General features: G+C 38.6%; 1 protein-coding gene across 1 annotated transcript in view; it reads left to right on the top strand.

Moving 5' to 3' along the window:
- The window catches only part of LOC110255277 (disintegrin and metalloproteinase domain-containing protein 5-like), a 50893-nt gene extending 37579 nt beyond the window's left edge, over positions 1-13314 (top strand). Inside the window, exons 10-12 of the mRNA XM_021074730.1 lie at positions 5590-5752; positions 7128-7178; positions 11894-13314. Of these exons, the coding sequence (XP_020930389.1) occupies positions 5590-5752; positions 7128-7178; positions 11894-11906 (227 nt within the window). The 3' untranslated portion in view covers positions 11907-13314. The remainder of the gene's footprint in view (positions 1-5589; positions 5753-7127; positions 7179-11893) is intronic.

The following is an 18896-nucleotide window of genomic DNA, read 5'->3' as shown; positions in this document are numbered from 1 at the left end:
TTTACCCATTAATCTGTTGATGGATCCTTGGCTTACTTCCCCTTTTGACTATGTGGGTAACGCTGCTGTGAACATGGGTGTACAAATATCCATGCTCTCAATACTTTTGAGTATATACTTAAATGTGAAATTACTGGATAATGTAGTAATTCTATACTTAGCTTTTTGAGGAATCATCAAACTGTTTTCTATAGCAGCCAAATTATTTTACATTTACATCAACAAGTGTCCCAATTTTTCTTCATCCTCACCAACACTTTTTTTTCAGTAAACAACCTGATATGTATAAGGTGATAACTCATTGTGGTTTTGATCTCTCTATAGGTATAGCAGGATCTATAGACCATAAATTATATTTTTAAGAATATTACCATTTTGTTGAAAATTGTAGGACGATCTGTCATTGTATTTTTAAATTGCTACTTTTAATTATAGGAAGCCTTCTGATTTTTGTGCATACATTTTATCAGTGGACTATCACTTTCAAAAGTCTTTTAGTTGATTTTTTTTAGAGGGTTGATATTTTTTAAATGATGCAAACTCAAGTTAATGATAATTTTAAAAATAACACTTTTCCTTTCTTTCCTCTTCTTCAGTTAATTCCCCCCATTTCATAATTGTATTGGATAATCCATTCAGAATAAAAGGAAATCATGAAGGTCGTGATCATTACTTCTAGGAAAACCCTAATATTTTATCCTGAAAACGCTGCTCCTTTTGATTCAATATTTATCTTGTCGAGGAAATATTTACCTCTCCCGATTGTATTTAAAATCAGGATGTCTTTTGGGCTTTATTTAAAATGTGGATAGCTTCTATTGAACTGATCATATTGTGTCTTATATGGAAGGTTTTCTAATTAATGAAACATCTTGTATTCTAGCCTGAAGTTTTCTAGACTATTCAGTAATGAATGTGCTAGGATGGAAAGGCTTTTTTGAAGTAGAGTTGATTTACAATATTATATTAGTTTCAGCTGTGAAGCATAGTGATTCAAGATTTTTATAGATTATACTCCATTTAAAATTATTAGGACATTGGCTATATTCCCTTTGTTGCATGATATATCCTCATAGCTTGTTTTACACATAACAGTTTGTACCTTATAATCCCCCACCCTTATCTTTCCCCTCCCTCCACCCCACTTTCCACTGGTAACTACTTGTTTGTTTGGAGTTCCACCACTATTCCTCCCTTTAAGGGATGACCTAGGGAATAAATGACCTCATCCATTCTTTCATGAAAACACACTATTAGTCTGCTTGGCTACCATAACAAAATGCCACAGACAGAGAGTATCTTAAACAACAGAAATTTATTTTCCCACTGTTGTGGAGGCTGGAAATCCATGATCAAGGTGCTGACAAATTTGATTCCTGGTGAGATCTCTTTTCTTGGCTTGCCAATGGCTGCCTTCTTGATGAGTCCTTTCCGCGCGCACGTGTGTGTGTGTGTGTGTGTGTGTGTGTGTGTGTGTGTGATGAGAGAGAAAGCTCTCTGGTCTCTCCTCCTCCTCTTTTAAGGGCATCAGTTCCATCCGATTAGGACCCTACCCTTAAGATCTCACTTAACTCTAATGACCTCCCAAAGGCCTTACCTCCAAATATCATCACACTGGGGGCTAGGGATTCAATTCAACATATGAATTGGGGTCAGAGGGGAGAACACTAGTCAGTCCATAACATTCCATCCTATGCCTCCCCATTCATGTTCTCCTTTTATGCAGAATATGTCCACCCCATCTCGGTAGCTCCAAAAGTCAACCCATTCTAGCATAAATTCCAAACACAAAACTCTCATCTAAATAGCATCTAAATCAATTATGGGTGAGAACTGAGGTATGATTGATTTTGAGGCAAAATTCCTCTCCATTTATGAACATGTGAAGTCAGACAAGTTATGTGCTTCCAAAAAAAAAAAAAAAAAACCAATCCTGAGACAGGCATAAGATAGACATTCTTGTTCTTGTCCCCAAAGGGAGAAATTGGAAAGAAGAAAGGGGTGATAGATCCCAGTCTATACAAATAATTCCATTTGATTTTAAGGTTGGAGAGTAATTCTCTTAGGTTTGCTCTTCTGCCCTCCAGACCCACTGTGGTGGCAACATAACCTCACCCCTTCAGCTCTGGATGGAATCCCAGCCATACAACTCTTTGCATGGGCCTCACCCCTGAGGCACAGGGCTGAAGCATCATAGGGGGTGGTGGTGGGGAACCAAGGAGGAAAACACTCCTGGATCTCTGATGGGGGACAAGCTCTGATGACCTCTGAATCACCTTCCAGATCCTTCTCTTTTCTTGAAGGATAAAGCATATTGGTAGCCAAACAGTTCTTATGTGGGATTTCCTATCATGGCTCAGCAGAAATGAATCCAACTAGTATCCACAAGGATGCGGGTTCAATCCCTGGGCTTGCTCAGTGGGTTGGGGATTTGATTCGTAGAGAGCTGTGGTGTAGCTCACAGTTGTAGCTCAGATCTGGCAAGGCTGTGGCTGTAGCAAGCAGCTGCAGCTCCTGTTCAACTCCTAAGCCTGGGAACTTCCCTAAAAAGCAAAAAACCAAAAACCCCAAAAAACCCAGTTCTGTTGCCCCATGCTGTTTCCTTTGGTCCAACCTGACAGTGTTTCTGCTGATATAATCTCATTTTTATTCCTACCATCTCCTGAGACAGTTCACATGCACAGTCTTTTTATCAAGTGGTTTTTCATCCACACATCCGGTATATTCTCTCTAGAGCATGTTTTCCCATTTTTTACAATGTGAACAGACTGAGAATTCTCCAAATCTTTAAGTTCTAGTACCTCTCTGCTTAACGCTTACTTTAATTTATCTCTGTCCTCTCACATTTTACTGGAAGCAGTTGAGAGTACCCAGGCTACATCCTCAGCATTTTGCTTAGAAATTGCCTTAGCTAATTATCTAGTTTCATGACTCACAAATTCTATCTTCCATAAACACAAGATTACAGGTTAGTCAAGTTTATTGCCCCACTTTATAACAAGAGTTGCCTTTTCTTAATCATTGTCCTTTTTGTCTCAAATCTCACCAGAAACATTTTCAGTGTAAAATTTCTCCCACCATTCTTTTCAATATTGTCTCTGTATTCTCTCAGATGTAGGCTTTCTCTCCTGATCTTCTGTTTTCTCTCTGAGTCCTCACCAGAGTCACATTTACTGCCCGTATTTCTACCAACAGTCTCTTCAGAGTAATCCAGTTTTCTAAAACTTGCCTCAAAATTCTTCTAGCCTCTACCCAATACCCAGTTCCAAAGCCATTTCCACATTTTTAGGTATTTGTTATAACAGCACCCTGCTTCTTGGTACCAAAATCTGTGTTAGTCAAAAACAGGACCAATAGTATGGAGGGGACAGCAGGGGTGAGGGGAAGAGGAGAGAGAAAAAGAGAGGGAGGGAAAGGGATGAGAAAGAGAGTGAGGGGGAGTGAGAGAGAAGGAGGGAGAAAGAGAGAGAGAGGAAGAGAGAGAGAGGCTTATGTGATTTTGGTACTGACAAGTCTGGAGATCTGCAGAGTAAGTCCATAAACTGCAGCCCCAGGAGAGCTGATGGTGCAACTTTAGTGTAAAGACCGGCAGGTTTGGGGGTAAAGAAAAGCTGATGTCTCACTTTGGGTACCCCAGGCAGGAAGAAGCTTCCCTTATTCACTGGAGGGTCAGTGTTCTTGTTTATTAGCTCAGTCTACTGATTTAAATGTTAATCTCATTGCAAAACACCCTCCCAGAAACACCCGGAATAATATTTGACCAAATATCTGAGCTTATCAGTCGGGTTGCTGAATGAAATTAACTATCACAGATACTAAAAGTATTTGCTAACAGAAAGATACTGGGAGTCCCTCTCTATACAATGTTTTTCGCAGGTTATACTCATCTGTCAGAAGATTGTCTAAATAAACCTGGAATGTATTGATTGATGCTGGAATAGGTGGCTGGAGAAACTGGGTAATCATGTAAACGGTATAGTTAACGGTGCAAAGTTAACTGTTTATGATCAATCTTGTGTTTACTTGATACAAAACTCTCATGTGTGTGTGTGTTTTTTTTTTTTTCCTGTAGTCAATCTGAATGTGTTTGTGTGTTGGGGGGAACTTTGGGAGCTACTGTTGATGAGTGCTGGCTCCTTCAGGGAAAAATCCTTTGATATTTGCCCATAAAATTTGGTATGGGTAGGATCTTTGTTTTAGGGAGTTTGATATGACAGTTAAACCCTTGAGTAATAAAGGCTAGGACACTTTAGGATAATAAAAGAGAGGAGTGAAAAACCATGAATAATCATCAATGATTCCTGAAGAAGGTAGAAGCCTGAGGCAGATTACTGGGGACTAGGTTAACCAATGGAAAATGGAGACTCAGAATAATTAATTAAGTGAAGAACATCAAACTGAAAGGAGGGTGAGTAGGAAATATTCTTTGTTGGTTTTTACTAGTAAATAGTGTTTGTTAAAACTAGACAGTATAAGGAAAGAAGCAAGACAATTTTTCTGGTTCCTGGATGTCCTACTTAACTTCTGAGGCCACCTGGTCATATATTATGTTCGTTTTCAAATAACTGACATGGTATCATTGATTACCTGGAAAACTAGACACACAGCTGAGAATCAGTCTGCAGTATATGGCCAGAGAGGCTGATCTCTTCATCCGGTTCACTCGCTTTCTGATTGCAAATATGTCATTTTAATCCCGAAGGTACTGTTAACCCCAAGCACAGACACAAAGCTAAATGAAAAAGAAAATCTTGTCCCTACCTTGAGCTTACTTGAAAAAACATATGGGATGAAAGGGAGAAGCACTGAGACAGCTGTAAGTGTGTTTTGAGTCTCAATGATCCCCCAACACTGTAGCTGAGGAGTGGATCTTCCAGTTGTCAACTCCTCCACCATGGCCAAGAAGTGAGAGAAAAACAATTCATATCAAATAAAAGGAGGCTTGCCAACAAGTTATGGAGAAAGCAGAACTTGATCTATTATAAATCCAGAAAAGTGGACCCTGAGGAGCCACATGGATCAGATACTCAGGAGTGAACACAGATGTCTGCTGAGACTCTCGAAGAACAGATGAGGAAAATGTGCCAATAGGCAAGAGTTAGTCAGATGTGGGTCAAAGCCAGGCTTAGCTGTGCCTTCTATGAAATAATTCTAGAGCCATTTTAACAATTTCCTGTTGCTACATATTTGATTAAAGAAGCCAAATAAGAAATTTAGAGAATATTAATTTTTAACTTTTAGGAAATGAATTGTAGCAATGTGAGAGAAATTAAATGCTCCATATCCCAGGTTGAATTCTCACATATAGTTTTAATCCCAATACTCTTTGTGATATATGTAGATACATTACCTTCAATCAAGGAAATCTATATATATGGCAAAAGTTTTAAAACTCAAAAACATCAGTAAAGCACTAGTAGCAGCCCATTTTATATTTTAGTTTTGGTTTTTGGATTTTATTATATTTGTAGTCTATGTGAATGAAATATTTAGTGTTTGGGAATATTATTGGTAATGATATCCCTTCCACCTTTTCATTTGGTTAATTATATGTCTGACATAGTTTGAAATGGATGTTTTCTATTCTAGGTCCTAGAAGGCTTTGGGAGGGAAAAGTCCTTCCTTCAAAACACAGATTTCAACTCATTTTCTACATTTCTTTACCTGTGTTGATCATTGCTACTACTGCTATAATAATAAAGCAGAATAAAATAAGAGAGCTGTGCTACCGAGGAGAAACTGAAAGTGAGGGGTATGTATGTTTCTATTCTTATTAAATAAGAAGTCAAGGAAAAAGTATTCAAACTTCCTCAGGAAGAATCAAAGACTGTAAATAACACAACATGAGGTGAGGCCCAGGGCTGCATTTCTAACGGGCTTCGTGTCCTCCGTGATTTTCTGGTTTTAGTGATTACTAAAACCATTCATTTCACCACAAGTAGCACTTTAGGAAGAGACTGGGAAGAGATATGGGTCCCAAGGGTATTTATGGAGGTTTATGCACCCCCTTCCTCCACTGACTCTATCTAAATAGTCATGTTGCCCACGAGCTTCCTGAGAATAAAATTTTAAGATTTAGATCCTCAGACCAGGGGTAAAAACTTTATTAGACCACCTCACTCAACTAGAGATAATGTCTATGAACATGCCTGCATAATATTTATTTTTCAAATTGATTTTGCTAATTTTTCAAGTCATTTCTCACCTAGAAATTACATGTGTAGTTCATAATCATCAGGAAATAGGAGGAAACATCATAAAATGGGAGGAAAATTACATTTATGCTCAGAAATCCTGGCTTTAACACCTAAATCGTGCATATCTTGATAATTATGATATCCTGAGCAAGTGATTTAATCTTTATGTTCATAAAGTTATTCTCTATAACTCTAAAAAATGGGAGATAGTAATAGCTTTCCAATGTATCATAAACTTTTGCCTATACCAAATGAACAAGTGAAATCACCATGTTATATGTAATTGGCTACACAAACATTTAAACATCCTTATTGAGCTCCTTATTTATTATTCACTGCATTTTTTCCACAGAGGTATTCACCTCTAGTTTTACTTTCCAAGAATTAATATGAAGAGAAAACATAGATGCCTTATAAGGAGGATGAAAGAAATCTGTAGAAATAATAGAAAAATTAACTGAAAATTTTGAATGCTACCGTTTTGGCTTGATTTGGCTTGAGGAGTTAGAAATAGCATAGAATCAGGGGGCCTGACTGTACACATGTCAGCTTATAACATAAACACTTGAATAAATGTGAAATGAAGACAAAAGGTCTTAGTTGACAAAGCAGGGTGGCTGGTGGCATTTCCTTTATTTGTTTTGTTTTATTTTGCTGGAAGAAGAAACTCCAGTGAATCACTCTGTTTGAAGAACATCCTTTGTTCACATAGTCACTTACTTGTTCAAGATTTTTATTTTTTTCTTTTTACCTTATATTTATTTATTTTCTATGTACAGCAAGGTGACCCAGTTACACATACATGTATACATTCTTTTTTCTCACATTATCCTGCTCCATCATAAGTGACTAGACAGTTCCCAGTGCTACATTTGTTCAAGATTTTTAAATTTCCCCATTTATTTAAAATAAACTTAATCCATGTTACAGGTCTGTGTCGGAAGAAAGCAGCAGCAGCAGCAAGTTGTCCCCTACCGTAAGGTGAGTATAAAACAAGTGATTAACCATTTTACATCGTACATGCAGATCACTGTTTAAGGAGTACCTAAGAATTGTTAATTTGTGAACAATTTCTTCTGAATATTCTTTATGGATCTCACTGTAGGTTATTTTGTAATATGAAACAATAAAACTTGGTTTCATCATAGCTCAACCTCTCCTCCCTGACCTACACCAAAGAAGTGATTTTTGTGCTCCCATACTAGCACTTATGAGCACGTAAATTTTAGGATTCTTTTTTTTTTCCCTTGAAGATTGGGAAGGAGCATTTATATCTTTGTTTTTTGTTTGTTTTTTGTTTTTGTTTGTTTTGGGTTTTTTTTTTTTTTTTGTCTTTTTGCCTTTTCTAAGGCCACTCCTGTGGCAAATGGAGGTTCCCAGGCTAGGGGTCTAATCGGAGCTGTAGATGCCAGCCTACTCCAGAGCCACAGCAACACAGGATCCGAGCCGCGTCTGCCACCTACACCACAGCTCACAGCAACTCGGGATCCTTAACCCACTGAGCAAGGCCAGGGGTCGAACCTGCAACCTCATGGTTCCCAGTCAGATTTGTTAACCACTGTGCCACCACGGGAACTCCAGGAGTACTTATATCTTGATGACATTTTACAGTCACATAAAAAGAAGACTGATATTATAAAGATGTCGGATGTGCTTATAGTTATACTGGTATCTCAGAAGAAATTACTATTAATAAGATAGAGCCTTGGAGTTTTGATTCATTTTATTGTCTTAATTAATATGGGAAAGTAAATTTAGAAATTTAGGTTATGGAATAATCCAGTACAACATTTTATAAAATTAGCTATTCCCTCTGTATTATCGGTATGTAAAAAGAGAATATATATATATACATATATATATTTTTTCCTATAGCATCCAAGATTCTTTTTCAGGTTCTCTCTTTGTCCTTGCTGTAAAAAGTTGCACCGTAAACATCCATGTAACAAATGCTGAGATACATGTCTGAACTGAGGCAATTCCTAATTTTAGGAGAAGCGCTGTTAGGTGGACAGTCAGCATCCTCATCCTATTGTCAAGGCAGACTGTCTCAAGTTCTACAACAAGTAGGCATATCTCTGCTTTCTAGACAAGACTCTACCTCAGTTCTTTTAACCACTGTGAAATGCATATTAGAGGACAGAGAACAACCAAATGAAATTTTTTATTATAATCTTTCTCAAAAATATAGAAAAGGAAGAACTAATTGCCCTCAAAGACAGTGGGTGGAAAGAAATAATTAAGAGCTTCTGCTCTTTTCTAAATGAAAAGGAAAATAAACAGAAAAAAAAGTAACAAAAAAAGCAGAGACAAAGACTGATTCTTTTAAAAGATTAATATAATTGATAAAAATTAGCTAGTAGTTCAAAATAAAAAGAGGAAGTATGCAAATGGCCAATATCAGGTAATAAATTGCATATTTTGGATCTTTTAGACATTAGAAGAAAAGAAGATGCCAATAACCTAAAATAAATGTTAAAAATTTTAGATGAAGTACATATATTCTTTCCAAACCACATTTTCCCATCTTTCCCCAAAAGGGATGGAGGTACATTAAAAGTCGTGGCACAGTGGAAACGAATCTGACTAGGCCTCGCTCAGTGGGTTAAGGATCCAGCATTGCCATGAGCTGTGGTATGGGTCCCAGATGCAGCTCAGATCTAGCATTGCTGTGGCTGTGGTGCAGGCTAGCAGCTGTAGCTCCAATTCGACCACTAGCCTAGGAACCTCCATGTACCTCTGGTGCAGCCCTAAAAAGCCAAAAAAAAAAAAAAAAAAAAAACAAAAAAACACAAAAACCAAAAGTATAGGCCTACATTTTGAATAAGTAGAAAGATCTCAAATACAAAACTAACTTTACACATCAAAGAATGAATAAAAGAACAAACTAAGCACAAGTTAAGCAGAAGGAAGAAAAGGATAAATAGTAGAGCAGATATGAAAAAATGAAGAATAGAAAAGCAATTTAAAAAATCAACAGAGTTCCTGTTGTGGCTCAGTGGGTTAAGAACCTGACACAGTATCTGTGAGGATATAGGTTCAATCCCTGGCCTTTATCATGTGGATCCCATGTTGCCACAAGCTGTAGCATAGGTCGCATATGTGGGTCAGATCTGATGTTGCTGTGGCTGTGCCACAGGCCAGCAGCTGTGGCTCTGATTCAACCCCATACCTGTGAACTTCCATATGCCCCAGGTAAGTCCCTTAAAAAAAATCAACAGAAGTAAGTAGATGTTTTTGTAAAAAGAAAAAACAATAAACCTTTAGCAATGCTAACTAACCCCAAAAGACAGAAGACTAATATAAATAAAGCCAGAAATGAGAGGGGAGGCATTACAAGTGCTGGTACAGAAATAATCTTTTTGTAGTTCATAAAAGATTACCACAAACATCTGTATGCTGAGAAAGTGAAAAAAACCTAAAAGAAATGAATAAATTCCTAGAAATATACAACATACCAAGATCAAATCATGGAGAAACAGAGAGTGAGCTGATTAAAAATTAGCAAGGAGATTGAAAAAGTAATTATTCCTGTTAAATGACTTGCACAGAACAGTAATTAATCGCTGGCAGAAGAACTTAAACTCCAATAACGGCAAGAATCTCGTGACATAACTGGGTAAAACAAGAGAAAAGAGGAGAGTGAGAGAAGGGGAATCAGGGCTGGATGGGTGCTCCCGTAAGGGAACTGTGGAGGAGAAAGGCATCCCACACCCTGGAAAGTCACCTCATCAATGGAAAGATCAACCAAATCGGAGGGATCTCCAGATGCTGAAAAGAGTGCAGCAGTAAGTCTGAGATCTGAAGAGCAGAGTGAGAACTGAACTACTGGCACAGTCACCAAAACCTAGACTCTTGTGTAGGGGCTGGGCACCGAGACCTCTGCTCCAGAGGCTAGTCCCCCGGGAGTGAGCTGGGGTGGGTGGTGCAGAGGCAGCCTGGGGAACTAGGAAGCAGAGCTTCGCAAGTAGAGGGAGCAATACGCCAAGGGCTGGGAAGTGGAAAGCCACAACAGAGGGAACCTGGGAGAAGAGCTGGATCTGCAGGAGAGACAAGGTGCCCATGTTGGGGAGGGGAGAGGAGGAGGGGTTGGCTGCCATAGAATACTCCTTGTGCCACAGGAGTGAGCTCACTTGCCTGCCAGCTAGCAGAAAACAGAGCTTCCCAGTCCTTCCCCCCCTCCCCTTACCCCATGAATGCTCCTGACCTGAGGCTGACTGCCATCCTGGAGGGCTGGCCTCACCACTTGCTGGAAGCCAACCACCTCAGCGGCTTTTCCTGCCCTGGCTTGCCTGCCCCCTGGAGGGGCTACACCCCTGCGGAGCAGTGCCCAGCTCTGCCAGCTCCCTGAAAAAGTCCTGCAGCCCAGAAACAATAGAGCAAGCTCTGCCTGGCTGTGCAAAATCTGCTTCCATTGTGGGGTGGTTCTGCTTCCATTGCAAGGTGGCCCCTGGGGAAGTGCCCTTTGGTTTCCCAGCAGCCCGCCTAGCAGCTCCCACCCTTGAAGGGGGTGCTGCACTCCTGTGGAGTAGCCACCCAGCACCACCAGCCCCCTGGAAGAGTCCCCCAACCCAGAAAAGCTAGAGCAAGCTCCAGCAGGCCACGGGAAATCTGCTTCCATTGCGGGGTGGTCCTGCCAGTTCCGGCTGCCCTGGGGAAATGCCTCTTTGTTTCCCAGTGGCCTGGCTAGCTGCTCCTGCCCTCGGGAGGTGCTGCACTCCCACAGAACAAAACCCAGCACTGCCAGCCCCCTGGAAGAGCCCCACAGCCCAGAAACACCAGAGCAAGCTCTGCCTGGCCTTGTGAAATCTGCTTCCATTGCAGTGAGGACCTCCCAGTCCTGCCTGCCCTCAGGAAGTCCTTCTTTGCTTCAGAGAGACCCTGCTAGCCCCACCCACCCTCAGGAAAAGCCACGATTCCTCAAAAAAGATCAGCCAACACCGCTAGCCCTCAGGAAACATTCCACAGCAGTGCCAGGGCCAACCCTGCCTGCCCACAGGGAGTACACACCCACCAAGAAAAAGAAAATAACAAGCAAGATGAAGAAACTGAGAAACCACTCCCAGTTAAACCAACAGGAGAACTCACCTAAAGCAGTCAATAGTGAAACAGACTTCCACAGTCTGACAGACTTTGAGTTCAAAATAAACATTCATTTTAGAATATAAGTATGCAAAGGAATAAAATAATCATCATTAATTTTAGCACCTAGGATGATCATTGTTAATGTATTTCAATATATAGATGTACAGGTGTGTGTGTGTGTGTGTGTGTGTGTGTGTGTGTGTGTGTGTGTGTGTTGGTGCTTTATCTTTAATGAAATGTGATTTTATGTTGAAATATCGCAATTTATTTTTTTATTCTAAATTAAATCAGTTTATATGCTTAAAGGGAAATTTAAAGATACTTTGCTTTATTGACCCAAATAGTTATAAAAAATGAACACTTAGGATATTTTAGGAAGCCACTCTATTACAAGACTAAGAATATTTGCAGTTGAGGTAACAGGTGACTGTTTTTTCTGGAATCAATTTTTACTTTCCTGAGTCTTTCTTTTCAATTTTCCATACCTTTAAAATAAATTATTTGTGTTAGAAATATGCTAGCTCAAAAAATACCCCAAAACAAAACAAAAACAAAAAGCAAAAAGTAACACTGGCATTTTGTATTGTGCTTTGTCTTCTTTTCTCTGACAGTAACAGTCTCTAACAATATTGGCCTAAAGAGAGGATATTATGAAATAAATCATCAGAAACTGGTCTAAAGCAAGAAGGAAAAAAAAAGTAATTTCTCCCTCCCTCTGTTGTCACTGCTGAGGGCTTAAATTATGAAATAATAAATCATCTGTACCTGAATCACCTAAATTATGTCCAATGTTTTCTCTGTATTTTCAATTCCAACTTCCACTGTTATCTACTTTAACTTGAATCCAGAAAAGGCGCTACCTAATCAGGTAAAGGTGGCCAAAGACCCTCACCCCATAAAGCCTTATGACACCAGGACAGCATATCCATTTTCCTTTCTGCTCTGTAGGTTGACCTGAATTATCTCTCCCCTTCTAACCTCACCCCTGTCTGCCTTCCTCCTTCCTTGCTGAGCTCCTAGATTTCAGCTAGCCTGTGATTTGTCCTAGTGGCATTTACTCAGATAAGAGTTGAATCCAGTCTTTCTCTTGTTATTGCTTCTCCTCTTTGAATACTGTATTCCCACTTGATTGTTTTCAGATTCCTGTTTACCAAGAGGAGATTTACCATGAAGCTAAGGAAGCAAAAGCATCAGGGCCACCTACTTGCATAGGTTCTGTTCAAAGTCATGGACATGATTTTGTATGTCATCCACAACAAATAATTATATATCTTTTGTGAAATGGGGTGCACTACCAGGCTCTAGTAGAGATGGTACATTTGACCATGGGACACCAGGTGGCCATATATCTGAAGTACTGACTATGGTCAGCTAAGTCATAAAGTCAGACTCCTAAATTACTCAGCACTGTAGCACTAGTGTTCCTCCCATAGCTTGTGCCTGTGCCCATTTTCAGTTTGTCTCCAATCAGGAGACAGTAATTACATGGTAATTTAAATAGTTTAGGAGTTCCTATTATGGGTGGTACAGTGGGTTAAGGATCCAGCATTGCTTCAGCCATGGCAAAGTTTGCAAGTCTGTCTCAGATTTGGTTCCTGGTCCCAGGAACTTCTGTATGCTGGGAGCGCAGCTGAAAAAAGAAAGAGAAAAGTGGAAATTTAATAATAAGCTCCACTGGAGAGCAGTTACAAAGATAAAAAGAGAACTCCACAGGTATCCTAGGTCTGAGGGAAAGTACCCAAGGAAGGATACACTCTCCAAGGCTGGGGTTCAGACCACAGTGGAGAAGGTGTGACTTCTGCCTACTTGATTGCTTAGGCCAGAGGTCATCGACAGATGTTGAGAAGGCAGAAAACACACCTCCAGCTAGAGAGAAAACCAGTGCCACATCATGTGCAAGAGCTAGAATGCACAGTGTCTGAATCACTTCTCTTGAGGTATTCTCTGATTTCCTCTTCGATTTCTTCATTGTCCTTTTGGTTTTTAGCAATATATTGTTCAGTCTTGACATTGTTTGTCCTTTTCCTTTTTTTTTTTTTTTTTTTTTTTTTTTTGTCTTTTTAGGGCTGCACCTGCAACATGTGGAAATTCCCAGGCTAGGTGTCTGATCAGAGCTGCAACTGCCAGCCTACATCACAGCCATAACAATGCCAGATCTGAGCTGCATCTATGACCTACACCACAGCTCATGGCAATGCCAGATCCTTAATCCACTGAGCAAGGCCTCAAACACATGTCCTCATGCATACTAGTCTGGTTCGTTACTACTGAGCCACAACAGGAGCTCTGCTTTTCCCATTTTTAATCCTATAATTTATTTCTAGTTTCTTACCATTGTGGTAAAAAATGCTTGATATAATTTCTATCCTCTTAATTTTGTTGTCATGTTTTGCAGTCTAGCATGTGCTCTATGTAGGAGAACTTTTTATGTGCACTTGAGAAGAACATGCATTCTTCTGTTTTTGGATAGAATGTCCTGTATATATCAATTAAATCCAACTGGTCTATTGGGTCATTTAAGACCAGGGTTTCCTTATTTTTATCTGAATGATCTGTCCATTGATGTTATTGGGGTTTTATAGTCCCCTACTGTTCTTGTATTATTGTTAATTCCTCCCTTTATGTCTGTTAAAATTTGCTTAATCTCTATTTGGTGCATATATGTTAATGAATAGCCTCTTTTTGTTCCTTTATCATTATACAATGTCCATCTTTTTCTTTTTCTATTGACTTTGTTTTAAAGCCTATTTTGATATGAGTATTGCTATTCCAGCTTTCTTGTCATTTCTCTTTGCATGAAACATCTTTTTCCTTCCCCTCATTTTCAGTCTGTATGTTTTTCACTCTGATATGAGTCTCTTGTAAGCAGCATATAAATGTGACTTTTTAAAAATCCAGTCATTACCCTATGTCTTTTGATTTGAATGTTTATTCCATTGATATTAAAAGTGGTTATTTGTAGATATGTGCTTATTGCCATTTTGTAACTTGTTTATTTTTTGTTGTTCTTTATTCTTTTCTTCTTTTAGTTTCTTTCCTTGTGATTTTATGATTTTTTGTTAGTGGCATGCTTGTGTTCCTTTCATTCTAGTTTTTGCATATCTATTTTAAGATTTTGATTTTTGATTATCATGGGCTTTACAAATGCTGACCCATAAGTATATCTACTTGTTTTAAACCGATAGTCATTTATGTTCAAATGCATTCTAAAGATGTCCATTTTTTACTCCCCTCCTCCATATTTTGTGTTTTTGATGTTGTATTTTACATCCTCATGTTTATTATAGTCATATTGGTCCATTATTATTTTTACTAATTTCTTTAAGTTGTTAATCCATAGCTTTTACTATATATTTGCTTTAGTAGTGGGTTTTTTCTTTCCTATAAATTCTTATTTCTTGTTGCAGCTTTTTATTTTCCACTTAGAGAAGACCCTTTGATATTTCTTTTAAGTTTAGTTTAGTATTGATGAACTCTGTTTTTGCTTCTCTGAGGAGATCTTTATTTCTCAATTCTCTATAATAATCTTGCTGATAGAATATTCTAATTTACACTTTCAGCATTTTTTTTTGTCTTTTTGCCTTTTCTAGGGCCACTCCTGCGGCATATGGAGATTCGCAGGCTAGGGGTCTAATTGGAGCCATAAACACCGGCCTACACCAGAGTCACAGCAACACAGGATCCAGGCTGCATCTGCAACCTACACCACAGCTTATGGCAACACTGGATCCTCAACCCACTGAGCAAGGCCAGGGATCGAACCTGCAACCTCATGGTTCCCAGTCAGATCCATTAACCACTGTGCCACGACAGGAACTCCAGCATTTTAAATATATCATGCCACTCCTCTGACCTGCAAAGTTTCTGCAGAAAAAATCACCTGATAGCCTCCTGGGTGTTGCCTTGTATTTAACTCTTTGTTTTTCTCTTGCTGCACTTAGAATTCTCTAACTTTTACCATTTTAATTATAATATGTCTTGGTCTGAGTGTGTTTGGGTTCATCTTATTTGAGATTCTGTTTTTTTCCTGTACTTGGATATATATTTCCTTCTTCAAGTTTGGGAAGTCTTAAGCCAAAATTTCATCAAATATATCTGGTAGGAGGGCACAAGTCATGCCTTTTCCTACATTATGTTGGCAGTTAGTGGGAAGTATGTCTAGAGACAGAGGAGCTAGAGAGAGAGTCAGGTATGAGGGGCTTCTTCTCAGTGGCCAAAGCTACTCTGTTGTAGGTGGGGTCAGGTCCCAAGTTGCTGAAGCAGAAGCCCTGAGGGTTGGGTATGAGCTGGTCTGTTCCTTCTAAGTTTCTTCTCTCCCTTCTAGAATTGGCATGTTTGCCACAGAGGAGGGAAGTACTTAAGAAGGGCCATCTTAGGCACTTGGTGTGGGCTGAGGTGCATGCTAGTGTAGACTCAGCACACCAGCCATATTCCAGACAGCTCCCCATCTGCTACCCCTGTGACCACCCGTAGTGGCTTCCCTTGCCCCTTTCAGATGCTTTGGGGCCTGAATTTCCTCTCTTCCCCACAACTGCACACTTTTCCTTTAAAACAGCAGCCTTGGAGCTGTGCTGCATAGCAGTGTGGGCTGGAGCAGGCACTTAACCTCAGACTGGGTCACACAGATGTGAAACTGGCTAGAATCCTGGGCAGTTTCAATCTGCTTCCTCCATGTTGTTTTGGGAGTGAGTGTATACATACTTTAACCAACAGAGTCTAGGTTTCTTACAGCCCTGCTGTTATGCCCACTGGTTTTCAAACCAGCTGAGGGTGATGATAAATGTAACAAAATTCATTTAGTAATAAAATTTTTTTAAAAAAATAAACTGAAATGCCAAAAAACACTAGCTAAGGGGACTTGTCTTCCTGGTGATGGATCCCAGGGACTGACATGCCTAATATGTGGTTCAAATGGCTTACTTTCAAGGGAGGATGTCTGAGCCCATGTAATTCCTCTTCTGTGTCCCTTACCAGGGGCAGAAGTCTAACCTGATTTCTTCTCTTCCCTTCCTACCTGAGTCTATGCAGATCTTTCTTATAGTCTTGGTTACATGAGTCTTTCTTCCAGTTTCCAGTTTAAGTGAGAATTGTTCCACTTATATGTTTACATTGTACATTTTAAAAAATGTGTTCATGAGGGGAGGTGAGCTCAGTGTTCTCCTACTCTGCCATCTTGATCTCTGAAAAACACTGTTGTAAATTCAGATTTATTCATTCCATGGTTTTATCACTTGAGTTAGAAATGTATATAATTCTAATTACTACTATGTTTGAACGTAATTTTGTGGGTATCATTTATATTTTAAACTATTATATCAGTATAATCTCATCATTATTTTATTGTTATCTTTAACCAAAGCAATCAATTTTTACTTTCTCCAGACACAGTAAACTTTAAAGTAGGAAACCAAGAACAATATATCTACTTTTGTCCCAAAGTACATATTACATATCTTTTTATAAAGAAATTATATTTTATGTTAATTTAATTGAACACATTTATAATCTTAATGTTAGTTGATCTAATCAGTTAAACCAAAATAATTTAATAAATTCAGATTAATATGGCTTATCATGAAAAAAAATCCAAAATGCAAAAATTAGAATATTGTAGTTATATTTTTAATTGATTTCATATCTTTTGTTTTAGGCTCACAGCTAAACTGAATAAAAAAGACTTCCCAAATAATCTCTGACCCTACACATCCATATTCTTCTAGATTATCAACATCCACACCAGAGCAGTACCATTGTTAAAAATCAATAATACATTATTCTCACCCAAAATTTAATGTTTACATTAGGTTCCACCTTTGCTTTTGACAGATACATGGCTTGTATCTAACATTACAATATCAGGCAGAGTAGTTTCACTGCCCTAGAAATCCTTGTGCTCCACCTATTTATCCACTCTCTCTACCAGAGGCTGACAACAATTGATGTTTTTACTGTCTGCATAGTTTTTCTTCTCCAGAATGTTATGCAGTTGGAATTATATACTTCAAATTGGCTTCATCACCTACAATATTCATTTAAAGTTTCTTCATGTCTTGATAGCATTTTTAACTTTAACTTGTCTTTTTAGGGTCACACCCAAGGCATATGGAGGTTCCCAGGCTAGGCTAGGGGTCAAATTGGAGCTGGAGCCACTGGCCTACCCCACACCCTCAGCAATGCTAGATCTGAGCTATGTCTGTGACCTACACCACAGCTCATGGCAACGCTGGAACCTTAACCCACGGAGTGAGGCCAGGGATCAAACCTGCGATCTCATGGATACTGGTCAGATTTGTTCCTGCTGAGCCACAATGGGAACTCCTTGATAGCATTTTTTAAAGTCACTAAATAATTTTATATTTTATGCTTATACTACTGTTTGTTTATTCTTCTACTGAGGAAATTATTGGTTGAAACTCTGATTCTTGAAACTCAATATACCCTTTTTATACAGCAATGTGCTTCCCCTCAAAAAATATTTTTCTATTTTCCTCACTTGGACTGCCGTCATTACTCTGAAATGGAATAAAGCCATAGTATCATGGAGGGGTTGGAACTGTAAGTGGATTTTAAATAAAATTATTTTAACACTTAAAGATAAAATGCATTACAGGAAGTATTAAAATATAACTCACAAGTCCAGAATTGGGTTAATGCTTGGATTGGGTTAATGTTTTAGAAATACTGAGCAATAAATAGAAAATTTATTTCCATTCAGTTTAGCTGTGAGCCTAAAGAATGTCTCATATACCAACTTTATTTTCAGGCCATTAGATAGCCTTCATGTATCTATAAGCTCAGAAACAATGAAAACTGCTCAGTAAGTCCCCAGTATCTTTCCAATAGGAAGCAATGCTGATTGTTTGTTTTAAGAGGTTCTCTATACTTTTCAAGCAACTCAATTTATCCTACAATGACATTTAGTTGTGCTAAGGAAAATATGAAGGTGAAAAGTCATGGGAGCTAATTTTCATAATAGGAAGTGAAAAAATAGCTGATAAAAAAGGAAGAGGATAGTGTACACATACAAATATGTTTCTCAATTAATTCTTACACATAAATGAATAACATTTTTTCATGTTAGGTATATCATTGAGAGTAAATGCAACAATTCAACAGAAAGCAAGTATTCTTCCAATCACTTGTCTGCCCTGCCCATACAGCTGATTTTTGACTGATATTTAAATGAGTTTGTTTATCCGTCAATAATCTCTAAACCAGTTTATACCTCCTCTTTATTTTATTGTACATGTAAAACTTATGCAAGCTATCCTCCCTCCCCCCAATATTAGGTGAGAATTTTGGCACTTAGTTCACTGCCTCCTTCTGAATTTTTTTCTATCAACATCACCCTGGTGTTTCTTGAGTTGAACTCGACTCCACCCACATTTTTTCATCCTATTCGAGGACAACATACAGAGCTTGCCAACCTCTTTCTTCTAACTTATTAGTCATAAACTCCAATGTCCTGCTTTTTTTTTTCACAGCCTTTTCATACCATCAATACTTTATAGATACATTGAGGCTTTGTTCCAAGAATTTGATATAGTGTTAAAAAAAATCAGAGCCTAGATGATAGAGTGGTAAAAACCTATTTTGTTCAGAGCTATTGCAATA

Source organism: Sus scrofa, chromosome 15 (genome assembly GCF_000003025.6).
Source record: "Sus scrofa isolate TJ Tabasco breed Duroc chromosome 15, Sscrofa11.1, whole genome shotgun sequence".
In the NCBI taxonomy this organism is placed as follows: Eukaryota; Metazoa; Chordata; class Mammalia; order Artiodactyla; family Suidae; genus Sus; species Sus scrofa.
This window is presented reverse-complemented; position numbering and strand designations above follow the sequence as displayed.